The 25,610-nt window shown below is 43.6% G+C and overlaps 2 protein-coding genes across 3 annotated transcripts in view; one reads left to right on the top strand and one right to left on the bottom strand.

The window, feature by feature from the left end:
- Positions 1–3,571: 3,571 nt before the first annotated feature.
- Positions 3,572–7,658, bottom strand: LOC115174487 (galectin-3-like). 2 transcript variants are annotated; one of them, XM_029733057.1, is made up of 6 exons: positions 7,453–7,658; positions 5,843–5,853; positions 4,895–5,461; positions 4,646–4,734; positions 4,207–4,378; positions 3,572–4,061 (listed from the first exon to the last, which is right to left on the bottom strand). In XM_029733057.1, the coding sequence occupies exons 2-6, from the start codon at positions 5,846–5,848 to the stop codon at positions 3,903–3,905; spliced, it is 993 nt and encodes a 330-aa protein (XP_029588917.1). In that variant the 5' UTR covers positions 5,849–5,853; positions 7,453–7,658; the 3' UTR covers positions 3,572–3,902. The 2 variants fall into 2 exon arrangements, with proteins under 2 accessions (XP_029588917.1, XP_029588918.1); XM_029733058.1 differs by having other exon boundaries at positions 4,895–5,413.
- A 14,458-nt stretch (positions 7,659–22,116) lies between these two features.
- LOC115174486 (serine/threonine-protein kinase PAK 5) overlaps positions 22,117–25,610 on the top strand; it is a 126,573-nt gene continuing 123,079 nt past the window's right edge. Inside the window, exon 1 of the mRNA XM_029733052.1 lies at positions 22,117–22,257. The gene's annotated coding sequence lies outside the window, so the exon portion shown is untranslated. The remainder of the gene's footprint in view (positions 22,258–25,610) is intronic.

Genomic DNA, 25,610 nt, shown 5'->3' with positions numbered 1-25,610 from the left:
ATTTGGCATAGCCACATCAGGACATAACATAAGAACAACTCAGAGTACTCTATTCTGTTCTTCTGAAATAGACTACATTTTCTTCATATCATGTTTCTTTAGACCTGTTTAAAATAAATAATAGATTTATAGTGAAGGTGTAGGCTATATTAGATGGATTTATTATACTTTTTAAAATGTAGATGTTCCAAAGATCTGCATCAGTGGCTTGTAGGCTATGTGTGGAAGCCAGTAGATGCAAAATGTGTTTATGTTAATTAACGGCCAATTGCCGTGAGACCGACAGTTATTTGCTTGACAATCACGGGCTGACGAAATTTTGTGCCCGTCACAGCCCTACTCTGTAACGCTAATATTTGTTTATCTAATCCAATCTTCTCCCTAATTCCTGTAGATCATTATGGTGGAGAGTGGAAAGTCATGGTCAAACTAACTCACAGCTAAATTAGCGGTGTCCACGGTAACAACAGCAAAATAACAAATCCCTACCTCTGTTAGCTACCTGGGATGTATCCTTGATGGAAGCTTGGGAGGTGTGAGCATGGCCAATAAAGTGCTAGGGAAGGTTAATGCCAGGACTAAGTTTTTGGCAAGAAAGTCCAAGCTGCTTGATTAGGACTCCATGAAAGTGCTAGCCATCGCCCTCATTCAATGCCATTTTGACTACGCTTGTACTTTCTGGTTTGGGGGCATATCTAAATTTATGAAAGGGAAGCTCCAGATAGCCCAGAATAAGCTGATCAGGGTAGTATTGAAGGTGAGTCCATGTACTCACATAGGCAGGCGCTGCTTTCCGGAACTAAACTGGCTGCCTGTTGAGGCTAGGGTGTCCTAGATTAGACTAGGTTTGGTTTACAGGAGTATTTATGATTCTGCCTGTTGAGGCTAGGCTGTCCCAGATTAGACTAGGTTTGGTTTACAGGAGTATTTATGATTCTGCCTGTTGAGGCTAGGCTGTCCCAGATTAGACTAGGTTTGGTTTACAGGAGTATTTATGATTCTGCCTGTTGAGGCTAGGCTGTCCCAGATTAGACTAGGTTTGGTTTACAGGAGTATTTATGATTCTGCCTGTTGAGGCTAGGCTGTCCCAGATTAGACTAGGTTTGGTTTACAGGAGTATTTATGGTTCTGCACCCAGATATCTAACTGATTACTGATTACATGTTAGGGATGCACACAATCACAGCACCAGATCAGGTGTTGCTGATGTGTGCTTATACAGGTTCAGGAGTAATGCTGGGAAAGGTACTTTCTTGTATACTGGAGAACTCAGAATGGAATGAGTATGCCCAGAATGAGTCTGCCCATAAAAACGACGTCCTCTCTGGGCAGCTTTAAAAAATAAAGTGAAAATATGTTTGATGTCTTCTGTGCCCATATGAATAACCCCTATGATGTAACTGCAATGATGATATAGATGTTCTTCTTTGTTTTTATGTTTTATTACCAAGTGCCTAACCCTAACCCTAACTGGAAGTGGCAGAGTTAGAGTGGTGTTTGTCAGACCATGAGACATCCGAAAATAGTCTGTAGCATCCAAACTATCATGACCACTCTGTGGAAAGGAGACGATGGTGTTCTCTATGACCCCAATAAGTGTCAGGAGACTTGTTTGAAGTCAGTACCGTCGATGTGCCAACCTCTGTTTGGTAGCATCCGAGCCGTTTGGTCTACAAACTAATGGGACCCCACTGTGGAAAGGGGATATTCTCACGAACACGATGGTGTACTCCGTTTTTCTCTACATCCCCCACACGTTTCACGGGACTCGTCTGAAGGTAACCGGTACTGGTTTTAAAAAAACAAATGGAAGTATGAAGGTAGTTTTGTTCACACCCAAAAAAAGGGGTTAAATATGTATAAAAAAAACAAGTTTTGAGTTTTTTATATCTCCTAGATTTAGGAAAGACACTTCAAAACCTTGTTTCTTATGATACATTTTTGACTGCCTTTTTTGTAATTTATGAATATGTGCTATTGGCCATATACCACGTCCCCTCAGGCCTAATTGCATAAGTAGACCATCCTTCTCTATGAAAAATAGTACATGGTATGAGATGGTAATCATACAATTTATAGGATCAAATTCTAAAGCAGGAAGGTGTGAAAAACTACATTTGATAGTGTTTGGAATTGCTAACATGCTCCATGCTGTATATTGTAATGCTGATTTAAAATGTTTATAATACAGCATTAATTAAATCAAATCAAGTACATCAAAAGTACTCACAACCAAGCAGGTAGTTATGGTATTACAAACCATGCATAGACAGTAAGGCCTATTGTATACTGTCTGCAATACTATACTTGGCTGACAAAGCCCTCCTTTAGTATGATTGAGCCTCTCTGCAAAAACAACATTCAGTAATATTGACAATAATTTCAAGTATGAAACAGAGAAGAGATGTTCAAAGTGAAAAAGTCACTGAAGTACCGTACAGTGTACAAAATAAGTTACTGAAATTGCTGATCAATTAAATGTCATTTTTATGTATGGCCATATATTAAAAAAATAATAATAATTGAAATTGAGAAAAACTATATATTGCCAGCTGTATTTTATCGGGAAAATATTCAGCGTACACAAGTCTCAGAACTCTGTGGCCTTTTTCAAAACAGTAAATGCATTTTGAAAATGTAGTTGCCTTTTCAAAACATAAAATAAATCAAAAGAACATAACTGCCTGCATAAAGAGTAAAAAACATACATGGATATCTCTAGAGTCAAGCTGACTAGAGGTATGCCTTGAACAAAATCCCACTTAATCATTTGATTAACGTCTTTGCCGTCACTAAACTATCAAAATTGGAAAATCAACTATCAAAAGGTGACAAATGATGGTAAATGACTCACCTTTTATGCATATGTCACCAATCATTTTCATACACATCAAATCAAATACTTGTTCATGATCAAAAAGGAACTGTGAAATGTTGTGTTGTGCTGGATTCTTTCCATGCAGGCCTATTCAATACGTAGGCCTATTCAATACGTAGGCCTATTCAATACGTAGGCCTATTCAATATGCAGGCCTATTCAATACGTAGGCCTATTCAATACGTAGGCCTATTCAATACGTAGGCCTATTCAATACGTAGGCCTATTCAATACGTAGGCCTATTCAATACGTAGGCCTATTCAATACGTAGGCCTATTCAATACGCAGGCCTATTCAATACGTAGGCCTATTCAATACGTAGGCCTATTCAATACGTAGGCCTATTCAATACGTAGGCCTATTCAATACGTAGGCCTATTCAATACGTAGGCCTATTCAATACGTAGGCCTATTCAATACGTAGGCCGGTCTGCTCTTACACTGCAGGTTTGGAGACTTTGCATTGGCAAGCACAAAAAGAATCCCCAACAGACATCAGGAAAAGGGAATTCGGTGGAAGAACACAACTGATATGAATGGACAGGCCTCAAACTACACCAAAGCAAAGCTCTGCAGTGGATGCTCACAATGAATGGAGATGGTGAGTTTAAAAAGCATTTTAAAATAGACGGTCCCCCCATTGCTTAGCTCTTTCCTTATATTATGCATGATATGGAACGGAGAGACGTATACAATTCTGTGCGCTTATATTTGCTGATTGCTGGAAACAGTTAACTTTTCTCTTTTGATGAAAGCAATGTGTTACAGTGAAGAACATTCCAGAAGTTTTTCTTGTCCTAAGATCACGTATATTTGCACATGGACAAAGTTAGTGGGCGTTGACGCAGTACTGTGTGTGCACCACAGAATGAGCACAGCTCATCATCGTCATCATCATCATCATCATCATCATCATCATCATCATCATCATCATCATCATGAAACAGGTGCAAATAATGAATTGTATGTATTTAGCACATGCTGGGTGTTATATGCTGTATAGTGATGTCATGGGTGTGGGTGTCATGGCATCGTGTCTACGTTGACGTAGGTGAGGATGACATCATGGAGGATGTTGATGCGATCGATCTGGTTGAGTTCTCTGACGCGGTGTTTGAACTCAAACAGCTGAGCTCCGTTCACAGCCACCTTATACTCCTCAAACGTAACCAGAATCTTCATCTGAAACACAGGCGGAGAAAGGGAGAGAGGAGTTCAATATAGTGTCATTTAGCCGCAGACATTATCGAAAGTGGAACTCAGTTGATTTGTTAGTCAGTACAGTACAGACTACAGGAGCACTGCCTCCGTGGAAGTTCCCACTGACCTCGAAGGACTGTCCAGCCATGAAGGGGAAGCCTCCCTGTGTGTGCCTCTCCTCCTTCCCCCAGCGCTCTCCCACCATGGTGTTCCTCACCACTGCCTGCTTGCCCCCGTCGTTGAACCGAGGGTTGAGGTGGAAGGCGATGTCATTACCTCGCACGAAATTCACTGTGAACCTGGAGGGGATATGATAAATGAAAACAGTTTTATTGATCAGATTGATAAAAAGATAGGCCAAGACATTAGACAGTGAAAACAAGCCCCAGTCATCAGGTTGATAGGCCCACTCTTCCGGGACAGTCAACAGTACGGATTGACTTATTCCATCAGTTGTGTTCAAATAACATACTGGTAATGTGTACATCTAAGCGATTAGTCAGGGATCTTATTAATCCTAGTAAACAGCAAAGACCATAGTAGACTATGGTAGTTGATGAACTCACTGCTTAGCATTTGGTTTGACCCGGCCCATGATGGTGATCATCATCTTGTCGTAGATGCCTCTTTGTAGGTTCAGGTTGTAGGGCACGCTCTATACACCAACACAACACACTGACATTTAGGATATGGCTCTGTCTTCACACCAATACAATATTTTTGCCAATTCCCTCCCTCCCTCCATCCCCCTCTCTCTCCTTCCCTCCACTAAAGCTACACTACAGCTTCTCTAGATCCTACTTCTCGTCTCTCACCAGATGTCCAGCTGGCGTTGGAGTCCACTGTGGAGCAGGTGTAAAGCCACCTGGATTCTGACCAGGCCAACCAGACTGACCAGGGCTGAAAGGCCATCCAGACCCTGGGTTAACGCCTGGGATAAGGCCTTGGGTAACCGGCCACCTTGGGGCACTAGGCTGGCTGGGGACTTGGGAAGAAGCCGGGACTGAAGCTGTAGGTTGAAAAGGCTGGGGTGCAGGCTGAGGTTGGGGCTGCGGCTGGGGTTGGGGAGGCTGGGGCTGGAATTGGGGAGGCTGGGGTCCAGGCCAGCATGGCTGGCAGGGATGGGATGGGGCTGATTGGGGTGGTTGTGGTTGGGGACCAGGCCAGTTTTGGGCTGAAGCTGGGGCTGGTTGGGATGGTTGTGGCCCAGGCCAGCAGGGGGTGTTGGGTTGCCCAGGCCAGCAAGATGGGGGCTGGGTGGGCTGTTGGCCAGGCTGTGTCGGCCAGGCAGGACCCCCTGTTAGGTTCTGGCTGGGCCAGATGCTGTTGCTTCCCTGGGGGGTAGAACCAGAGGACGGACAGCCACACAGAGCATCAGAGAGCTGGTGGGACAAGAAGGGTACACACATACACAGTCAGAGACACATACACATGCAGACATGCACACATGCACACATGCACGCTAAAACCCTTATGCATGCATGCATACACACACACACACACACACACACACACACACACACACACACACACACACACACACACACACACACACACACACACACACACACACACACACACACACACACACATTCAGTGCGCACAGATAGAGGCCTATTCAGACATGACATTCAAGAATTCAAGAAATATCTCAGAATACTTGAATAACAACGGTTAAATTCTTCAAGAACGCTGAGACAGTGAGAGCTGTGTTCTCAGTCGTTAGTTGTCAGTGTAGAGGTTGGAGGAGGTGAGGTACCTACTTCCATAGTATCTGCAAGTAAAGAAAGAACAGCATCACTAACATTTTTCCTCTCCATCACAAACGGAAGCATCATTCAATTCAACTCAAATCAAAGTTTATTTATCACTGCGCCGAATACAACAGGTGTAGACCTTACAGTCAAATGCTTACTTATAGGCTCTAACCAATAGTGCAAAAAAGGTATTAAGTGAACAATAGGTAAGTAAAGAAATAAAAACAACAGTAAAAAGACAGTGAAAAATAACAGTAGCGAGGCTATATACAGGCACCGGTTAGTCGGGCTGATTGAGGTAGTATGTACATGTAGATAAGGCTATAATTGAACATAATCACTAGGAACTCACCACTGTCGGATAACCAGTCATTAAGTTCCAATAAAGTATTGATATGACAAAACTCCCACTTGAGATCTTACACATTTCCCCATTTTCAAGCCTGATCAATAATTGACATTAAATAGGAGGGACAGCTATTCTATATATATATTACCACTAGATGGCCCCAGTCACCAGTCCCTGAAGTACCAACTGACAACAAAAATGTGCAGGCGTTTTGGAAACATTCCTTAGTAAATTCAAATAGGCTCATAAACTCATTGCCTCCAGTATATTGAAGACCAAGTCCCACACTACTCATACACTGAGTATGAAGTCAATTGTAACACTTGGAGCAAATCCTCATTTGGCACATGATGCACCATAAAGTCCTCAGTAAAGAATGTATATGAAACAGTGGAAATGTTGTCTGTAATTTTTAATTTTCAATTTTTTTATTTTACCTTTATTTTACCAGGAAAGTCAGTTAAGAACAAATTCTTACTTACAATGACGGCCTACTCCGGCCAAACCCGGGCGACGCTGGGCCAATTGTGCGCCGCCCTATGGGACTCCCAATCACGGCCGGATGTGATGCAGCCTGGATTCGAACCAGGCACTGCAGTGACACCTCTTGCACTGAGATGCAGTGTCTTAGACTGTAATCATTCTGCACCAGTCACACAAGCCTGCTGTTATCCTACCCTCTTAGCACAGCAGATTCCACAGATAGCTACTCACCAATTACATCATAACCTGATTACCTGCCCTCAGACGAGTCTTGTATTTGCTGTGCATTGTCTTTGTCTTATAGACTATAACATGACTGCAAGTATGATATGGATGCGTAGTATAAGATAGGCTACCATCCCATAATTGGCCTCCAAACCGTAACTGCAGTCATGCCCAAATAAGTTGATTACCTTTTCTCAGCAGCTACTATAAGAAGCAACAATTCAGTCTTTGGCTCTGTATATTTCTTCGTCAAGTTTAAATATAAACGTTATCACCAACTTTTTGGGGGGGACAAGCCCATCACAGAGGTCAGCCATCACTTCTACTGTATGTCTCATCAAATAGGATTTCACACAGCTTGAGCTTGAATAAGTAAATCAAATCGAATAAACGTTAATTTAAAATTGCATCACACTTAATACTAAATCAATGAAATAAGGTAAGAGCTCCCTGGTCAGATGTCACCAATGGGACAATACAGATTTTCTGGATCTCAGTCTCAAAGGGACTAACCTGGATAAATAAAAAAAAACAGATCAATTAGTCAAATCTTAGTTACCTGTTATTCACTGCGCTCCTCAGGTGTAACACTGTAGAACCAGGTTGTTGCTGGGTTGTTGAGGTGACAGCTAGACAGCTACAGCGGGAATCCACACACACATATTTATGACCTCCTTTATACCTTCTCTTTTTCATTAGGCCACTCCTTCATTCCCAACTTTTCTGGGAGAAACACGCCCAGGTGGAAAGATTCCCGGTCACAACTTTCACCGTATCAAAATATGGCACACAATATGAAGAGTAGATCTATACATTTCTTTATTATGAAGTAGGCTGTCTTAACCCTGTGAAACCCCAGGTTCCATAGACTAAGATGTATCTCTTAGTAGCATTTGTTGTGTGTCCTGTCTTCTCTAAGATGTGGTGATTATGTATATATCCTTCTCTTGACAAACAAACATTCCAGAGCAAGATGTACTTTTGGAAGTGCTGCAAAAACAGATTAGCAAAAATGCTTGGGTCTCATGAAAATCCATCGGATGTAGGACATAAGGCACGACTTGTGACACGTTTTGGAAATGTGCTTTTGCTAAAAAAATGTGGTACTGCAGTGGACTGATGCACTTTTGTCGAACTGTTGGTTGATTAATAAATTGAAATTGACAAAATTGAACTAATGATGGGGTGGCTGGAATGAAACAATCAACAGAGACACCAGAAGACATTTAGAGAAAGAGAGGGAGAGTGCAAACAACACAACACAAGGTTTTTTGGAATTTCTTCTTAATGTGTTTGAGCCAGTCAGTTGTGCTGTGACAAGGTAGTGGTGGTACACAGAAGATAGCCCAATTTGGTAAAAGACCAAATCCATATTATGGCAAGAACAGCTCAAATAAGCGAAGAGAAACGACAGTCCATCATTACTTTAAGACATGAAGGTCAGTCATGTATCCTCAAGTGCAGTCGCAAAAACCATCAAGGGCTATGATGAAAGTGGCTATCACGAGGACCGCCACAGGAAAGGAATCTCACAAACACACTGATGGGTTCTGAGTCTGCTGTCGGTAACATGGTTGACTTCATTGCTCAGCAGCCAGTCATGAGACTATGGTCTCACAGACTCTAACCAACTCCCTGATATACCCTGACATGGTCTCTGTGCCAGGGACAGTAATGTCATTACAACAGACAGATACCTCCACTGTGTTGCAAACCTGAGAGGAGCTTTAGAGTGAAGTCAGGCCTCTGGTTGGTTCCCTGTGCTGGTGGAAAGTATGTCTCACTGCATTGAGTGTGTGGCTGCATCCAAATTCCCTTTTTGGTCCACTACTTTTGACCAGGGCCCATAGGGAATAGGGTGCCATTTGGGACACTCCCTGTATCTCAACAGAAGAGGGCCCAGCCTAACAGTTTCCTGGTAACGGTGATGAACATAATCAACTCTGTTGATCCATCTCTCAACGTAAAGGTTATGTCGTCGTTATGACAGTGTTATGACAGTGTTATGAAGCCCGTATGACATATTCTTAGAGTAAAGTGTAGCCTAGCCCTCCCAGAGAGCAGTAAAGCTGGAGGAAATTGATAACTGAAGCATAAACAATGTCAAAGGAATTTTATAATCTCCCAGATTAATATTCGTCCCTGTTGTCAACCCTAATCCCTCTCTCCATCCATGATCAGATTTTGATCCCTGTAATCGGTCTGTAGGTATGCAAATATGCCGCCAGTATTAGAACTGGTCGTGCTGTCTTGCCACTCGTATGTAGTCACACAAAACAATGACCATAGGCCTTGCCAAGACATCACAAACAGATCTGGAATCAGGCTAATGGAAATCCCCTGCACCTAACCTCTGGCAACTAAGACGTGTTTGTCTAATTTACATTCCTAATTCCTGTAGGTAGTACGGTGCTGAGGTGGAGAGTCATGGTCAAACGAACTCTGTGATAAACAGATCAATGGTGTCCACGGTAACAACAACACAACAAACAAACATTCCCAACATGGTCCACTCACTGTGTCAGTTCTCTTTGATTAGACTAGCTGTAATTTGAGTTGAGAAATGTAGGACATTTAAATGGGGTATGAGTAGACAGACTGGGAATTGGAAGAGCCATGGACTTGGTCTATCTAGCTGTATTGTTTTTATTTCTATGGATCAACTCAACTCCTATGTATGCTGTTTTACCTGTGCTTTGATCAGTAAACAGAAGTCATTCTGTTATAGTCACTCTATTGACACTGCTATGCTAGCCCCTGGAATCCTGACTGACTGCACAGTGAGCCTGTGGCAAACTGGGTCAATACATTCAAGCATGGAATGGATAACTCACATCGCTTTGGCGATCTTCATGAATTAAGCAATAGCAATGTTTCTGCATGGAAAAGAGCTTGTAGTACATCCACTAAACCACTTGATGACACTGGCACATTCACAGCATGTACTGTAGATGCGTTTTGGGTTTAAGTTGCCCTTAGGCACAGATCTAGGATCAGCTTACCCAGCTGACTCCTTGGTGTCACATTGCCCACATTACTGTCTATTTCCATGTACATTGGACTGATATGACTCACGACTCAGAGTCAGGATATCATTGGAACGCGTGGACAACCATTACACAGCTTGCCTTTCAGTGATTGGATAATACGATAGAGCAAAGTTGAATACACTTCATGTCAACCTGCGTCTGGCAGGCTATGTTCCGTCCTCTCAAGTGTAATCATCGGCCGCCAAGGCTCAACATGATAACATATAGACACACACACACACACACACACACACACACGACACACACATCCAGCATGGCTGCGTGAACGCAAGAGAACACCCCGCAGGAGGACCTCAACTCGCCAGCTGTGACCCACAATGCCGTGCATTGTGTGGCTGAGGGTTGCAGGGCATTTGAGGGCCACAGGCGTTGTGTGTATGTGTGTGTGCGTAGTGCGTATGTGTGTGTGTGTTAAGTGGAGCATCTGATGATGCCATGATGACTCACTTTCCCATGAGCCCCTGGACTGGGACTCAAACTGTGAGCAGTGAAACTTGAAGTAAGACTTTGTACAATATAGAACCATCTGCTTCATCATAGTTACATTCTGGAGTCAGAAAAAGCTTCTGATGCCATAAACAGAAGGGTTGGGATGTCATAATGAGAAGGGACGTGATGTCATGATATCATAATGAGAAGGGATGTGATGTCATGATGAGAAGGGTTACAGTGCATTCAAAAAGTATTCAGTATATGTTGATATGATACAGCCTTATTCTAAAATGGTGTCACGTGTGCTCCCTCGTTAGGGCGCAAACCTGTCACCAGCAATAGGCGTATAATGACATTCAACCTGGACTCCATCACCTCCTTGTTTACCTGCCCTATATATGTCACTCCCTTTGGTTCCTTCCCCAGTTGTCATTGTTTCTGTTTCTGTTCCATGTCGGTGTTGGTTTCATTTATTTATTAAATGTATTCACTCCCTGAACTTGCTTCCCGACTCTCAGAGTACATCGTTACAAATGGATTCATTAAAATGATTTCTTCATCAATCTTCACAAAATACCCCATAATGACAAGGGTATTTAGAAATGTTTGCTAATTTATTAAAAACAGAAAATATTTCTGCAGCGTTGAAGGTCCCCAAGAACACAGTGGCCTCCATCATTTTTAAATTGAAGAAGTTTGGAACCATCAACGCATCCTAGAGCTGGCCTCCAGTCCAAACTGAGCAATCGGTGGGGAAGTACCTTGTTCAGGGAGGTGACCAAGAACCCGATGGCCACTCTGACAGAGCTCCAGAGTTCCTCTGTGGAGATGGGAGAACCTTCCAGAAAGACAACCATCTCTGCAGCACTACACCAACCAGGTCTTTATGGTAGAGTGGCCAAATGGAAGCCACTCCTCAGTAAAAGGTAACTAAAGGACTCTCAGACCATGACAAACAAGATTCTCTTGTCTGATGAAACCAGTATTGAAATATTTGGCCTGAATGCCAAGTGTCACATCTGGAGGAAACCTGGCATCATCCCTAAGGTGAAGCATGGTGTTCACAGCTTCTAGCTGTGGGGATGTTTTTCAGCGGCATGGATTGGGAGACTTGTCAGGATCGAGGGAAAAATAAACAGAACAAAGTACTGTCACGTCAGCCCGGAGCCTCCAGCGACACTCCTCAGCCCAGAGCCTCCAGCGACGCTCCCCAGCCCCGAGCCTCCAGCGACGCTCCCTAGTCAGGAGCCTCCAGCGACACTCCTCAGCCCAGAGCCTCCAGCGACGCTCCCCAGCCCCGAGCCTCCAGCGACGCTCCCTAGTCAGGAGCCTCCAGCGACGCTCCTCAGCCCGGAGTCTCCAGCGACGCTCCTCAGCCCGGAGCCTCCAGCGACGCTCCTCAGTCAGGAGCCTCCAGCGACACTCCTCAGCCCGGAGACTCCAGTGACGCTCCTCAGCCCGGAGCCTCCAGCGACGCTCCTCAGCGACACCTCTCAGCCCGGGGCCTCCAGCAACGCCTCTCAGCCCGGGGCCTCCAGCGACGCCTCTCAGCCCGGGGCCTCCAGCGACGCCTCTCAGCCCAGGGCCTCCAGGGACGCCTCTCAGCCCGGTGCCTCCAGCAACGCCTCTCAACCCGGGGCCTCCAGCGATGCCTCTCAGCCCAGAGTCTTCGGAACAGGAGCTACGCCCAGAGCCTGAGCCACCTCCGTAGTGGGAGGATTGGCGAAGGGGGGGTGTAGCACAGGAACCATTGTTGACGGTGGCCACCCTCCCTTCCCTCCCTTCCCTCCCTTTAGGTTTGGGGTTGGTTTTGTGGGTTTTTTTGTTTTGGAGGTGCAGTCGGGGTCTGCACCTTTAGTGGTGGGGGGGGGGTACTGTCACGTCCTGACCAGTAAAGGGGTCATTTGTAATTGTAGTATGGTCAGGGCGTGGCAGGGGGTGTTTGTTTTGTGTGTTTTGGGCTTTTTTGGTTCTAGGGGATTTTGGTTCTAGTTTTCTATTTCTATGTTTCTTTTTCTATGTGTGGCCAGGTATGGCTTCCAATCAGAGGCAGGTGTCTTTCGTTGTCTCTGATTGGAGGCCATACTTAGGCAGCCTGTTTTTCCCTGTGTTTTTGTGGGTGGTTGTTTTCTGTATAGCCGTGTGCCTTGCAGAACTGTTTATTGTCGGTTTGTTATTTTTGTTTAAGTGTTCACTTTATTTAAATAATAAAAGAAGATGAGCACTTTACCCGCTGCGTTTTGGTCCCCCTTCATCGACAGCTGTGACATGTACAGAGAGATCCTTGATGAAAACCTGCTTCAGAGTGCTCAGGACCTCAGACTGGGGCAAAAGTTTACCTTCCAACAGGACAACTACACTAAGCACACAGCCAAGACAAAGCAGGAGTGGCCTTGGGACAAGTCTCTGAGTGGCCCAGCCAGAGACCGGACTTGAACCCGATCGAACATCTCTGGAGAGACCTGAAAATAGCTGTGCAATCCCCATCCAACCTGACAGAGCTTGAGAGGATCTACAGAAAAAAATGGGAGAAACTCCCCAAATACAGGTGTGCCAAGCTTGTAGCATAATACCCAAGAAGACTCGAGGCTGTAATCGCTGCCAATGGTGCTTTGACTCCATCCATTATGCCATCATTGACCTGAATGGGGAGGCCCGTTCTATAGTCTCAGTTGGTATTAGGTAGAACGTCGCAGCCCCGCTCACCTGTGGGGAAAACAACCGGTGGTTGCCTAGTTTATCCCCTTGGCTCACAACAAAAACATTTTTCAAACACAATTTTCTTGTTGTCGCTTGTTTTAATTAATTAGAAAACTACATTTAAGAAAAGTACAACATGTCTAAAGATTACTTTTCAACATTGCCTGCTCACTAGCGTTCTCACTACTTAGAAAAATGTAATATTGTAGGGCTTCCCTCATGCCCTTTTTCATGACGGTGCTAGCAACCACATGAGTGAGTGCTAGCTAGCTACCAACCAGAACATGAAGCTAGCCAAGACCAAAAACAAACAAACGGACTATACAGCTACAACTAGTTACAAACTGACTACACTAAACAAGTTAAATGTCTTGCCTGTGATGAAATACACACATAGATACCTGTTGCAAGACGGCGCCAATAGACATGATCACCCTCTTCATGGCTCCTAAGCAACTTTGCAGTATATATATTTATATATATATATTTGTGATATTTCTGACATTATTAGCTCAGAACATCTTTGGCATTATTACATACAACCGGAAATAACTTTTGGATATTAGAGTGACTGTAACTCACCAGCATTTAGACCAGAAATACGACTTTCCTGAATGACTTGGACATTGGGTCCCCCCATTTCCCACTCTCCCATGGCGAATAGCCTGAAGCCACAGGGCTCTTCTTGCAGGCTCTATTTCCCTACGTGGGAGCATTGCGAACTTTACGCTGGGATTTTTGACCTGGGTACATACAGTATACATTAATTGAACAACAAAGCAGCTTTTCAGCGTATTTAGTTATTTCTTCAAATCAACAACGAAGTTGGCCCTGTGGGGGCCAATGGGAAAGAATGTTTGCTCCCCTAAATTTGTGGGCGTGGTCGAGGGGAATAATTTCTTATGACGTGAATATGGACTCGGAGTATGGATTCTATTACTATCAGTTGTTCTGATAACAAAATGAAAAGGTTTCTGATGTCACAATGATAAGGTTTCTGATATCTTAATGATAAGGTTTCTGATGTCATAATGAGAAGGGTTCCCATGTCATAATGATAAGAGATCTCATGTCAATGAGAAGTGTCATTATCAGAACAGTTCTGATGTCACAATGAGAATGATGACACAAAGCCAGGCATGATGACCCATAGATGGTCGTAAGCTGTGACTGAGTGATATTGAGCTCAAGCAGCTGAAAGAGGAGAGGCTCTATTCCTGTCCTTCTCTGCCTCAGCACACATCACCAACCTCATCAGCCCCCAACCCCTCAAAGCCTCTCAAGCCACCATCGCTCCCTATCTCACCCCCTATTTCCCCCCAGCTCGCTATCCTTCTCACCCTCCTCAAGCCCCTGGCCACCCTGCTGGGTGTACCTGGAGGTAAGAAGACACAGCAAGATCTTACGGTCTCACTTCAGTATTCAACGTTTGTCCAGGTTAGGATAAACGTCTATGGATGACGTGAAAGTACACTGTAACAAAAAACTCATGTATATGGTAATTTTGGGTATTGTCAACAGTAAAATACTGTGAAACATTTTACTGCAGCATACTGTAAAGTATGGTGCATTGTGGCAAAAGTTTGTGGGTGTGGAAAGAATTGTGCTATTTTGAATGGCACTATAATTCCACCCCGCAGAATACAGTATCCGTATTGTATTTTTGGAGTACCAAAAACCTTTTGACCACTAGAGGGTGGATGGTATTTTTGGTAGAGGCTCATTAGCATATTTTGAGGAATGCCCTGTAAGAGGCTATATTTGTTGCACCCGTGAGTGAGAATGCTGTACCTATTTATCTCCTATGTAGTAGTAGTGCTCCATCAATTTAAAATATATTGGGATAGATTTGAGTGGCAGCAAGTCTTGAACCTTAAATGGTTGAGTATTTGCCTGTCTGTTTTGCCCAGTAGTCGCTGCTAATTTGGAAGCCTTTGTAAGGCCTCTAGAAGTGCAAGTGATTTAAAACACCAAATATTTATTGATATGCTGTAGTGTGTAAACACATTACCTAACAGCCAACCTGCTTGCACCAATCCCTTGTAAATACTGTAAAATACAAACATCACCCCTCAATGATTTTGATTCTTCCATCCATTCATTCATTCATTTATTCATCACGATTACGGTAGCATTAACTTTTTACAGTATAATACAATCAATTTTACGGTATTGTACTGTGCTTCATTACACAGTACTTTGCTTTGATACTGTATTTATATTACAGTAGTTGTACTACTATATGAAATAGAGAAATGTACTTGCCATGAACTGCATTTAAGCTAATGTCAAATTCACATCAACTCCTTGACAGTGTAGGCAAGGGTTAAGATTGGTAAAACAGAAAAGACTTGACGGTTAAGCACAAAAAACTTGACTGTTAAGTTTAGGCATTAATTATGACTTGTTAAGGTAAGGGTTAAGGTTTGGGATAAGGAGAAAAATTAAACAAGTGCCTAGCACTGGGTTCAAACCTGCAATCCTTGGATCTGAAGCACATGGTTTAAGCACTTTGTCTATCCCCAACCACGATGTCCTAGCAAGCATTGAGCCTAATTTGAGCGTAATATGTAATATGTGCTCACGTTGCCCCTAGTGGACGGTATTGAAGGCATCTCCCGATGTCTGATGCTCTATCTTATCATATCCCAATCCTATTCTTTCCTATCCTATCCCATAGTGTGAGGGTTTCATGTTTGTGGTGTAGAAACGTTGTTGTGTTGTGTTCTCGATGGTGGTGACCTTGTTATGGCCAGCCAGAGGATGGAGAGCCACGGCTCTGCGTGACCATGGGATATTGTTTAGCAGGGCAGAATAAAACAGCCTCCCCAAATATCAAGGCTCAGAACAATGTCCTTGGTCCATCTTGCCACTGTATGGTCTGTATGGGTGTGTGTGTGTGTGTGTGTGTGTGTGTGTGTGTGTGTGTGTGTGTGTGTGTGTGTGTGTGTGTGTGTGTGTGTGTGTGTGTGTGTGTGTGTGTGTGTGTGTGTGTGTGTGTGTGTGTGTGTGTGTGTGTGTGTGTGTATGTGTGTGTGCAAGTGTTTAGCGTACCTAAATGGCCATTAAAGAGGACCTGTGACCTGTGATGTCAGCCCATGACAGGGCTTAAAAAAAGGTAGCGTGAGGCTGTTAGGCAGAAGAGAGCATCCGGGGTCTGCCAGCTCCAAAGGGTTGTATGTTTGTGTATGTGTGTGTCTATACTGTGTGTGTCAACTCCAAAGCGGCTGCGGCGGCATTACGCCCTGATAAGCCCTGTTCTAATACTCTTAAACTGCATACGCCCTCCTCAATTTCATTCTGCCTTCATCCTTCCTAGACGTAATCCCTCGACCCTCGTCAGACATGACTAGATTAGTGAAAGAAAATCATTGCAGTGAAAGCTAATCTGAAAACCTAAATCAATCAGTCAATCAATAAATCATTCAAATTGTAGCTGCATATACTCTTACTGCCATGAATGTGGGTCAGTTTTGCTTTTTTACTCCTAATGATTAGGGTTAGGATTAGGGGTGGGTAAATTGATCCTAAATCTGTGCCTACAACCCAGGCAGCTTCTGCCCAGAGCTCTCCCAGAGAGAGACGGTTTAACTTGGAGAGAGAGGGGATAGAAGGACTGTCTGCTGTTGCCATAGGGACGGGAAGCAAGCCAGGCACACTGACCTGGGGATTTTAAGACCCCTTTGATGGACTCTGTTTCTTTTACTGACATGGAAAGAGTTATTTGAAGCGTGCTTGAAAAGTTTATGTTGGATTTAGTTGATGTGCATTAGCCTCTGATCCACTTACTGACTCATAATGAATTATTTACATGGAAATGATCACGAGCTCAATCAGAGGATTTGATGACATTTCTCTTCTTTTTTCGACAAAGACTAAATGAAATATATGAATCAAAACTTTATTACAAGAAGTAATGTTGGATTCACCTGTCCAGTTTAGATATGTTGTCTGTACTTCATATGTGTGGCTGGCCCCCTGGTGGCCAGTGACAATGAAACAAGTGGTTTATTTAAAACCAAGCTCACCGATAAAGAAAATACAAGAAACCATCCATAGAGCTATATCAATTCTCAAAAACAACACATCGACCTATATAATACTGTATTAGCTACCATTGAAATGTACTGTTCTTTCTCTCTTAAGCCTCTTTATTTACATATGTCCCTTTGAACGAATGGACAACTTTGAAACTAACTTCTATTTTTGAAAGTATCTGTATTGCCCTTCCAGGGATACAGTATACATAGTACCATTCAAAGGTTTGGACACACCTACACATTCATGGGTTTTTCTATATTTTTACTATTTTCTACATTGTAGAATAATAATGAAGACATCAAAACTATGAAATAACACATATGGAGTCATGAAGTAACCAACAAAGTGTATTTTATATTTGAGATTCTTCAAAGTAGCCGCCCAGTCTTGAAGGAGTTCCCACATATGCTGAGCACTTGTTGGCTGCTTTTCCTTCACTCTGCGGTCCAACTAATCCAAAAACCATCTCAATTGGGTTGAGGTTGGGTGATTGTGGAGGCCAGGTCATCTAATACAGCACTCCATCACTCTCCTTCTTGGTCAAACAACCCTTACACAGCCTGGAGGTGTGTTGGGTCATTGTCCTGTTGAAAAACAAATGATAGTCCCACTAAGCGCCAACCAGATGGGATGGCGTATCGCTGCAGAATGCTGTGGTAGCCATGCTGGTTAAGTGTGCCTTGAACTGTAAATAAATCACTGACAGTGTCACTAGCAAAGCACCATCACACCCCCTCCTCCATGTTTCATGCTGGGAACCATCTAGAAGAAAAAGAAACGCACACCTATTAAGGCGAGGTGCTGGCTAGCGGAGTAGAAAACTTGAAAATAAGGGAGAGCCGCACACTCTAGGAGCTCAGATGCAAAAATGTAATATCCAACGTTTCGACAGCCAAGCTGTCTTCATCAGGGTATCATGGGAACCACACATGCAGAGATCATCTGTTCACCTACTCTGCATCTCACAAAGACATGGTGGTTGGAAACAAAAATCTCAGACCAAAGGACAGATTTACAGTGGTCTAATGTCCATTACTTGTGTTTCTTGGCCCAAGCAAGACTCTTCTTCTTATTAGTGTCCTTTAGTAGTGATTTCTTTGCAGCAATTCAACCATGAAGGCCTGATTCACACAGTCTCCTCTGAACAGTTGATGTTGAGATGTGTCTGTTACTTGAACTCTGTGAAGCATTTATTTGGGTTGCAATTTCTGAGGCTGGTAACTCTAATGAACTTATCATCTGCAGCAGAGGTAACTCTGGGTTTTCCTTTCCTGTGGCGGTCCTCATGAGAGTCGGTTTCATTATAGAGCTTGATGGTTATTGCGACTGCACTTGAAGAAACTTTCAAAGTTCTTGAAATTTTCCGGATTGACTGACCTACATGCCTTAAAGTAATGATGGACTGTTGTTTCTCTTTGCTTATTTGAGCTGTTCTTGCCATAATATGGAATTGGTCTTTTACCAAATCTTCTGTATAGCAACCCTACCTTGTCACAACACAACTGATTGGCTCAAACGCATTAAGGAAAGAAATTCCACAAATGAACTTTTAACAAGGCACACCTGTTGAAATCCATTCCAGGTGACTACCTCATGAAGCTGTTTGAGAGAATGCCAGGAGTGTGCGACGCTGTCATCAAGGCAAAGGGTGGCTACTTTGAAGAATCTCAAATATAAAATATATTTTGATTTGTTTAACACTTTTTTGGCTACTACATGATTCCATGTGTTATTTCATAGTTTTGATATCTTCACTATTATTCTGCAATGTAGAAAATAGTTAAAATAAAGAAAAACCCTTGAATGAGTAGGTGGGTCCAAACTTTTGACTGGTACTGTATGTTGAGAGAACATAATGGCCTCAGGCATGTTGCAATCACAATCTGGCACAGTTGATACAGTATGGCCACCTGTATATTCTTATGTGTTCAACCTGAATGTCAACAACCACCAGTCATGTGTTATAGGCCTACGTGATTCCTGGTAGAAGTTACTGAAAGGCTCAGATCTTGGCATTACTTCATTAGATTGAAAAGAGTGTTCTTTGCAGTTCGCACACCATATGAAGTCCCAGGTGCATGGTGGGACAACCCCTCAATATTAGAGAAATAAACTCCAGCACACTGGTAGGCCTATGCTGTATGCTACACAGTGTAGGCCTTGTGGGCCTGACTAACTTGTTTGTTTTTTTGCGCAAAATTATATTTATCTGGCTAATAATCGGGGCCTCGAGGGGAAAAACTGACCAGTGTGACGACCTCAAGGAAAAAAATGGTCCAGGTTGACCGAAATGCCAGAGACAATTTCTGGTCCCAGTCCTCCCCTGCCAGTGTATTTGAAGTTATTTTACTAGCACTGTTTTACTTGCGATGTCTTCTGTTGTGGGGATTCCCTCTCCTCTCCCAGCCAATAGAAATGGTTCCCTTTGCAGCCATTTGAGGGTGATGGTGAAAAGCCATAACAAGTGTGCTAGCCACTGCCTGAAATAGGCCTGAGCTAGAGACAGGAAGGATGACGTGGTTGAGTGGTGGAGGGGTGGACACTGTACACGGACAGGGGATCACATTCCCTGAGAGAGAGCTGTGGAGAGGAAGAGGAGGGATTTGATTTGATTTTATTTGGATCTCTTTTAGTCCCCATTTGGACTAATCTTCCAAGAGTCCTTAACTATTAAAATACAATTTATATACGAACACATTTTCACATATAACACACTATTACAAACATACATAATATACTAACGTAATAAACCAATAAATAATCAATCTAAAAAATATGGATTCTTCATCTACTGTAATCCCACAACATTTCTGTGTATTATATTTAAATTGTTTTAAAATAATGTTTATATTTATATATTGAAAGGTTTCTGGTTTGCTCAGTTAATTTATTCCATTTCTTTATTGCTCTAAATGGAAATGTTCTTTTGCCTATTTCTCTTTTCTGTCTGGATAACGCATAGATGGTGGACAATCTATTCCTAGTATTTACGGAATGTCTGTCTCTTACCAACTGATTGCCGTTGTGAATTGTACTTGGTCGTTTTAAATTATGTATATTATGAAATAAAATAAGCATGTTTTTTTCAATTATCTTGTCGATTGATGACCAACCAAGAACATTGTGTATGACTGCAACAGAAAAACCATATCTCCACCGTAAAACAATCCTTGCTGCTTTGTTCTGTGCAATCTGCAGCCTCCTAACTTCACTTGATGATGCATTTCCCCAGACCACAGAACAGTAGTTCACTTGACTCTCAATTAAAGCTTGTGTTATTTGCTTAAGAATTTTTCCTGGTAAATATTTAGCTATCCTTCTGATTATACATGCTGTTTTAATATTTTTTTTACATAGATTAGTTATTTGAGATGACCATGATAAGCAGTTGTCTAGCTGCACTCCTAATAGTTTGGTTTCTGCCACTTCTTCAATTTGTACTCCTCCCATACTTAATTGTATCCCATGCTGTTTTGGCCTTTTCCTAGTGGAACAGACCAACATAACTTTGGTTTTCTTGGTGTTTAAAACAAGTTTATTCTGGCAAACCCACTCCCTGTGGAGGAGAAGAGAGAAAGGAGGGAGAGTGGGAAAGGGAGGAAAGTGGGAGGATGATGCTGTCTCACACACGCGCACCTGCATGCACAAACGGAGAAAAAAATGTATGAAATGTATGCATTCACTACTGTAAGTCGCTCTGGATAAGAGTGTCTGCTAAAATGACTAAAACGTCAATGTAAATGTAACCCCCCCCAGTCAAAGGCCTGAGGTGCCTCCAAAGTGAGTGGCCTACACTTGTCCCTTCAGACACTGGGACAGCCCCTAACTGTATGCCAACACAGGCTGAGATCAATGTGGGGCCTGACACTGTCAACTAGCAGGGATGTCACACTTTACAGTAGCAGAGTGAACGTTGGAGGTCTTGTTCAGTTTACTAAGTCCCACAGATAGAATATGATCAATATATATTATATATAGCCCAATTATCAGTCCAGTTAAGCAGTACCTATCTGGACTAATAATCAATCACTCAAACAGACCTCCAATGACAGGCAACTGGCTAAAATTGAGTCCTAAAATCCCTCCACCTCACTGATATTATGATAACAAGTTCAGTTATAAACAGATTATAATGTGACCACTGATGACGACTTTCAAAGTCCCTGTCATCATACTATCTTGACATAAGAATTATTTCATCCAGTCCTGTTATTAACAAGCAAGGGTTATATCAGACCAATGTGCTGCATTGCTTTGTGCTCATCCTCAGAATTATAACAACTCGATGTAAAGCAAACTCCATGAACATCACTGGCGTTGCCCCAGTGATGCGTGCACGTTGCCAGCCGCGCCACATCAAAGCCAAACACCATTAGTGTCGTCACTGTTCGCACTCAAACCCATATACGTCATTGATGGACCACTTTTGACTTTTTCCCCTTTTTTTCCAATTTTATTTCCCGTGATGTTGCACATTTTGATTATCCCTCTCACTGGCTGTCGCTTATTCCCATTTTAGCCTATTTATCATAGAAGTCTTTTGGAATTGCATGTGAATGCCATGAACAGCTGCAACGTTGCATAATCGTGTTACCGATTATAGCTCTGAATAAATAAACATGCAAAAACGTCGGCTTCATTAGCCTATAGGCCTATAATAATCTGTGTCACTGTTGCTGCACGTTTCACCCACAGCCCTTCACTGTCATTCAATCATCTCAAATCTTAAAGAGGGCGTTGCATTGACTATATGGCGACCACGTTTTACTGTTACACTGAAAACGAAATAATAACCCAGGCTACATTATTGATTTTAAATTCAATTTGTACTACCCCCCTAATATTTCCCGGCCGAATCCTCTTCCAACGTTCAACCGCGGGCCATTCCAGAAATACAGGTGCTCTAATTTCTGACGATCGCTCCAAGCCCCACTCCTCTCCTCTCCTCTCCACAACACCCCGGATGTAAGCCTGCACACAGCGGTTGCTCCATACAGTATTGTACGGCGCAGCTCAGTAGCACCACCGAGAGACATTAACATGGCGCTGACAGCCACATAACGGTACCCACCATAATAATCATAATAACTAGACCAAATACAGCGGCGGGACATGTGAGCGGGTCAACCTCAAGACAGCAGGTAGGTGCACTTCTAGTATTCGATAAACGCTCTGCGATGTGCCATTTTGTGAAATATGGTATGCAGAAAACCGCTCTCTGTAATAGCGAAATAAGGGTTAGCTCCGTCCCTCCCATTTAGTAACCTAGGCTGATAGTTCTACAGTGAAACACCACGGGCACTGATAGCCGTTTGTCCTTCCTCTACAGGCCAGTCGGGAATAGCCTACATATGTCGTTGGGAGCGAGCGTATGTTACTGTATCATGGCTACAGTCTGCAGGGTTGAATACGAGCTACATCCGCTGTCCTTGGTGTTGAAACGGGGTGCGCACCTCGCTGCGAAATGCTGCCTGCATTTTGTAGCCGAAATAGACGATAGTTGCATTTGTGGTGAAAGCATTCAATCAATGGAGTCTTAAGAACGCGGATGTTTGTTTGTTGTCAGGGGGTCATGTTCATCAGCGGTGTTTGACATTATCCTCGGTGCCATGAAGGATGTTATTTCACCAGACGGACCGTGTAGGCTATGTATGATGATTGTGGTGATGGAGATGAGAGTTCAGTATGCTAGTACAGTAGGCTACAGTAGGCGGTTTGGTTGAACAGATGGCGAGTTCAATGTTTCTCCCGGATTAGAAGGTGAATAGAGGGAAATTAAAAGTGGTATGCTGCTGGGGTCGAGCACTTAGCCTAATCCTGCTATAATAAACTGGATAGAAGGCTAATTTACATAGGAACAGAATGTAGCCTATTCCTCTTGAGTGTCATTGGCACATAGTAATGTTGCAAATCAATGACAGGTAGGTCTAAATAATAATAATAATAATGTAATTACATTGTAATAGTGCTTTTTATATATTTTACCTCTCCAGTCTTAGTGTGTAGATATTTATGTGTTCATGCAGCTATTTTGGTGTGACTGTTTTAAACTGATGTCATGTGCCTCATCTTCAGGAGAAGGCCTTGATTCAATAACACTACTACCACAGTGGTACCATTCTCTCTCTCTGTACCCATCCCTGTCCCTGTCCCCAACACTCAGACAAGGATCCCTATGGCAACCCGGGGCAGAGGCATCTGAGCTCCTAGAGTGTGCGGCTCTCCTTTATTTTCCAAGTGTTCTACTCCGCTAGCCAGCACCTCGCCTAAACAGGTGTGTTTCTTTGGCCTTCAGATTAACTGGAGCAGAGACCCCAGCCTAGGCCGCTCGCGTCTCGCAGTAATACGCTATATATACACAAATATGTTGACACCCCTTCAAATTAGTGGATTCGGCTATTTCTGCCACACCCGTTGCTGACAGGTGTGTAAAATCGAGCACACAGCCATGCAATCTCCATAGACAAACACCGGCAGTAGAATGGCCTTACTGAGGGCCTCCCAAGTGGCGCAGCGGTCTAAGGCACTGCATCGCTACAGACCTGGGTTCGATCCCAGGCTGTGTCACAACCGGCCGTGACGGGGAGGGGAGGGCGCTGAAGCGACTCCTTGTGGCGGGCCGGATGCCTGCAGTCTGACTTCGGTCATCAGTTGAACGGTGTTTCCTCCGACACATTGGTGCAGCTGGCTTACGGGTTAAGCAGGCGTGTTAAGAAGCGCGGTTTGGCGGGTCATGTTTCGGAGAAAGCAACGGGCTCTCCCGAGCCCGTTGGGGAGCTGCAGCGATGAGACAAAAGTGGGTTAAACACAAAAATAAATTAAGAAAATAATTGCCTTACTGAAGCGCTCAGTGACTTTCAACGTGCCACCGTCATAGGATGCCACCCTTCCAACAAGTCAGTTCATCACATTTCTGCCCTGCTAGAGCTGCCCGGTCAACAGTAAGTGCTGTTATTGTGAAGTGGAAATGTCTAGGAGCAACAACGGCTCAGCCGCGAAGTGGTAGGCCACACAAGCTCACAGAACAAGACCGTCGACTGCTGAAGCGCATAGCGCGTACAAATTGTCCTTCTTTGGTTGCAACTCACACTACCGAGTTCCAAAGGGCCTCTGGAAGCAACGTCAGTACAAGACTGTTTGCCAGGAGCTTCATGAAATGGGTTTCCATGGCTGAGCAGCCGCACACAAGCCTAAGATCACCATGCGCATTGCCAAGCGTCGGCTGGAGTGTCATTGGACTCCGGAGCAGTGGAAACATGTTCTCTGGAGTGATGAATCCATCCCACTTCACCATCTTGCAGTCTGTTGGACAAATCTTGGTTTGTTGGATTCCAGGAGAACGCTACCTGCCCCAATTCATAGTGCTAACTATAACGTTTGGAGGAGGAGGATTAATGGTCTGGGGCTGTTTTTCATGGTTCGAGCTAGGCCCCTTAGTTCCAGTGAAGGGAAATCTTAACACTACATCATACAATGATATTCTAGACGATTCTGTGCTTCCAACTTTGTGGCAACAGTTTGGGGAAGGCCCTTTCCTGTTTCAGCATGTCAATGCCCACCTGCACAAAGCGAGGTCCATACAGAAATGGTTTGTTGAGATCGGTGTGGAAGAACTTGACTGGCCTGCACAGAGCCCGGACTTCAACCCCGTCGAACACTTTTTGGGATGAATTGCAACGCCGACTGCGAGCCAGGCATAATCGCCCAACATCAGAGCCCACAGCAATGTTCCAACATCTAGTGGAAAGCCTTCCCAGAAGAGCAGAGGTTGTTAAAGCAGCAACTCTATATTAATGCCCATGATTTTGAAGTGGGATGTTCGATAAGCACTTTTGGCCATGTAGTGTAATATAGTGTATGCACAAACACACGCACAGTCGCTGGTTATCCGGTCGCTAATGTATTCAGCAGCGAGCACAACAGCTTTGCATAATGATCAAAGCTAGAGGGTGCTCTGCATGCAGTACCCCTAATAATAACCTTTGAAGTTATCAGAACATTCATTCCACTAATATTAGACTCTAATACTACAATAGAGTAGGCATAGGCCGATAGTATGTTTATGTGTGTCTTGCAGTGGTAGTATAGGGGCTTGGAGAATGAATGGCACTGGTAAGGAACGCATGACACATGAATTGCTATATTTGGCCTGTGGCTATACTAGGCTATCGGGGTGTATGCATGCCTTAAGGATGTGTCTCTGATATAGTCATGGACTTCACGTTGTGAAAGGCCACTCATCTAGTCATTTCTTTCATAATGACTTTGTATGTCTGTAACATCTCTGTCACTGTTGATACAGTAGGAGGGGCGATTACAGTGTTGTTTCATATGTAGTGATCGTGGGAATATTGTTTGAATGGTTAAATGTGTGTGTGTGTGTGTATGTGTGTGTGTGTGTGTGTGTGTGTGCGTGTGTGCGTGTGTGCGTGTGTACGCCTCTGTAAGACTGGAAGTTTGAACCCAGTGTGTCTGGGAGACTTACAGAGATCGA

This window comes from Salmo trutta, chromosome 35 (genome assembly GCF_901001165.1).
Source record: "Salmo trutta chromosome 35, fSalTru1.1, whole genome shotgun sequence".
Taxonomy (NCBI): domain Eukaryota; kingdom Metazoa; phylum Chordata; class Actinopteri; order Salmoniformes; family Salmonidae; genus Salmo; species Salmo trutta.
The sequence above is the reverse complement of the archived record's forward strand: the minus strand, read 5'-3'. Positions and strand labels throughout refer to the sequence as shown.

Bases quoted from the DNA above. Each gene is read 5' to 3' on its own strand.
- LOC115174487 (XM_029733057.1), bottom strand. The intron at 4,379-4,645 runs GTGAGTTCATCA...TATCCCCTCCAG, and splicing joins GTCAAACCAAATGCTAAGCA to GTTCACAGTGAATTTCGTGC. The intron at 4,062-4,206 runs GTCAGTGGGAAC...CCTGTGTTTCAG, and splicing joins TGGCTGGACAGTCCTTCGAG to ATGAAGATTCTGGTTACGTT.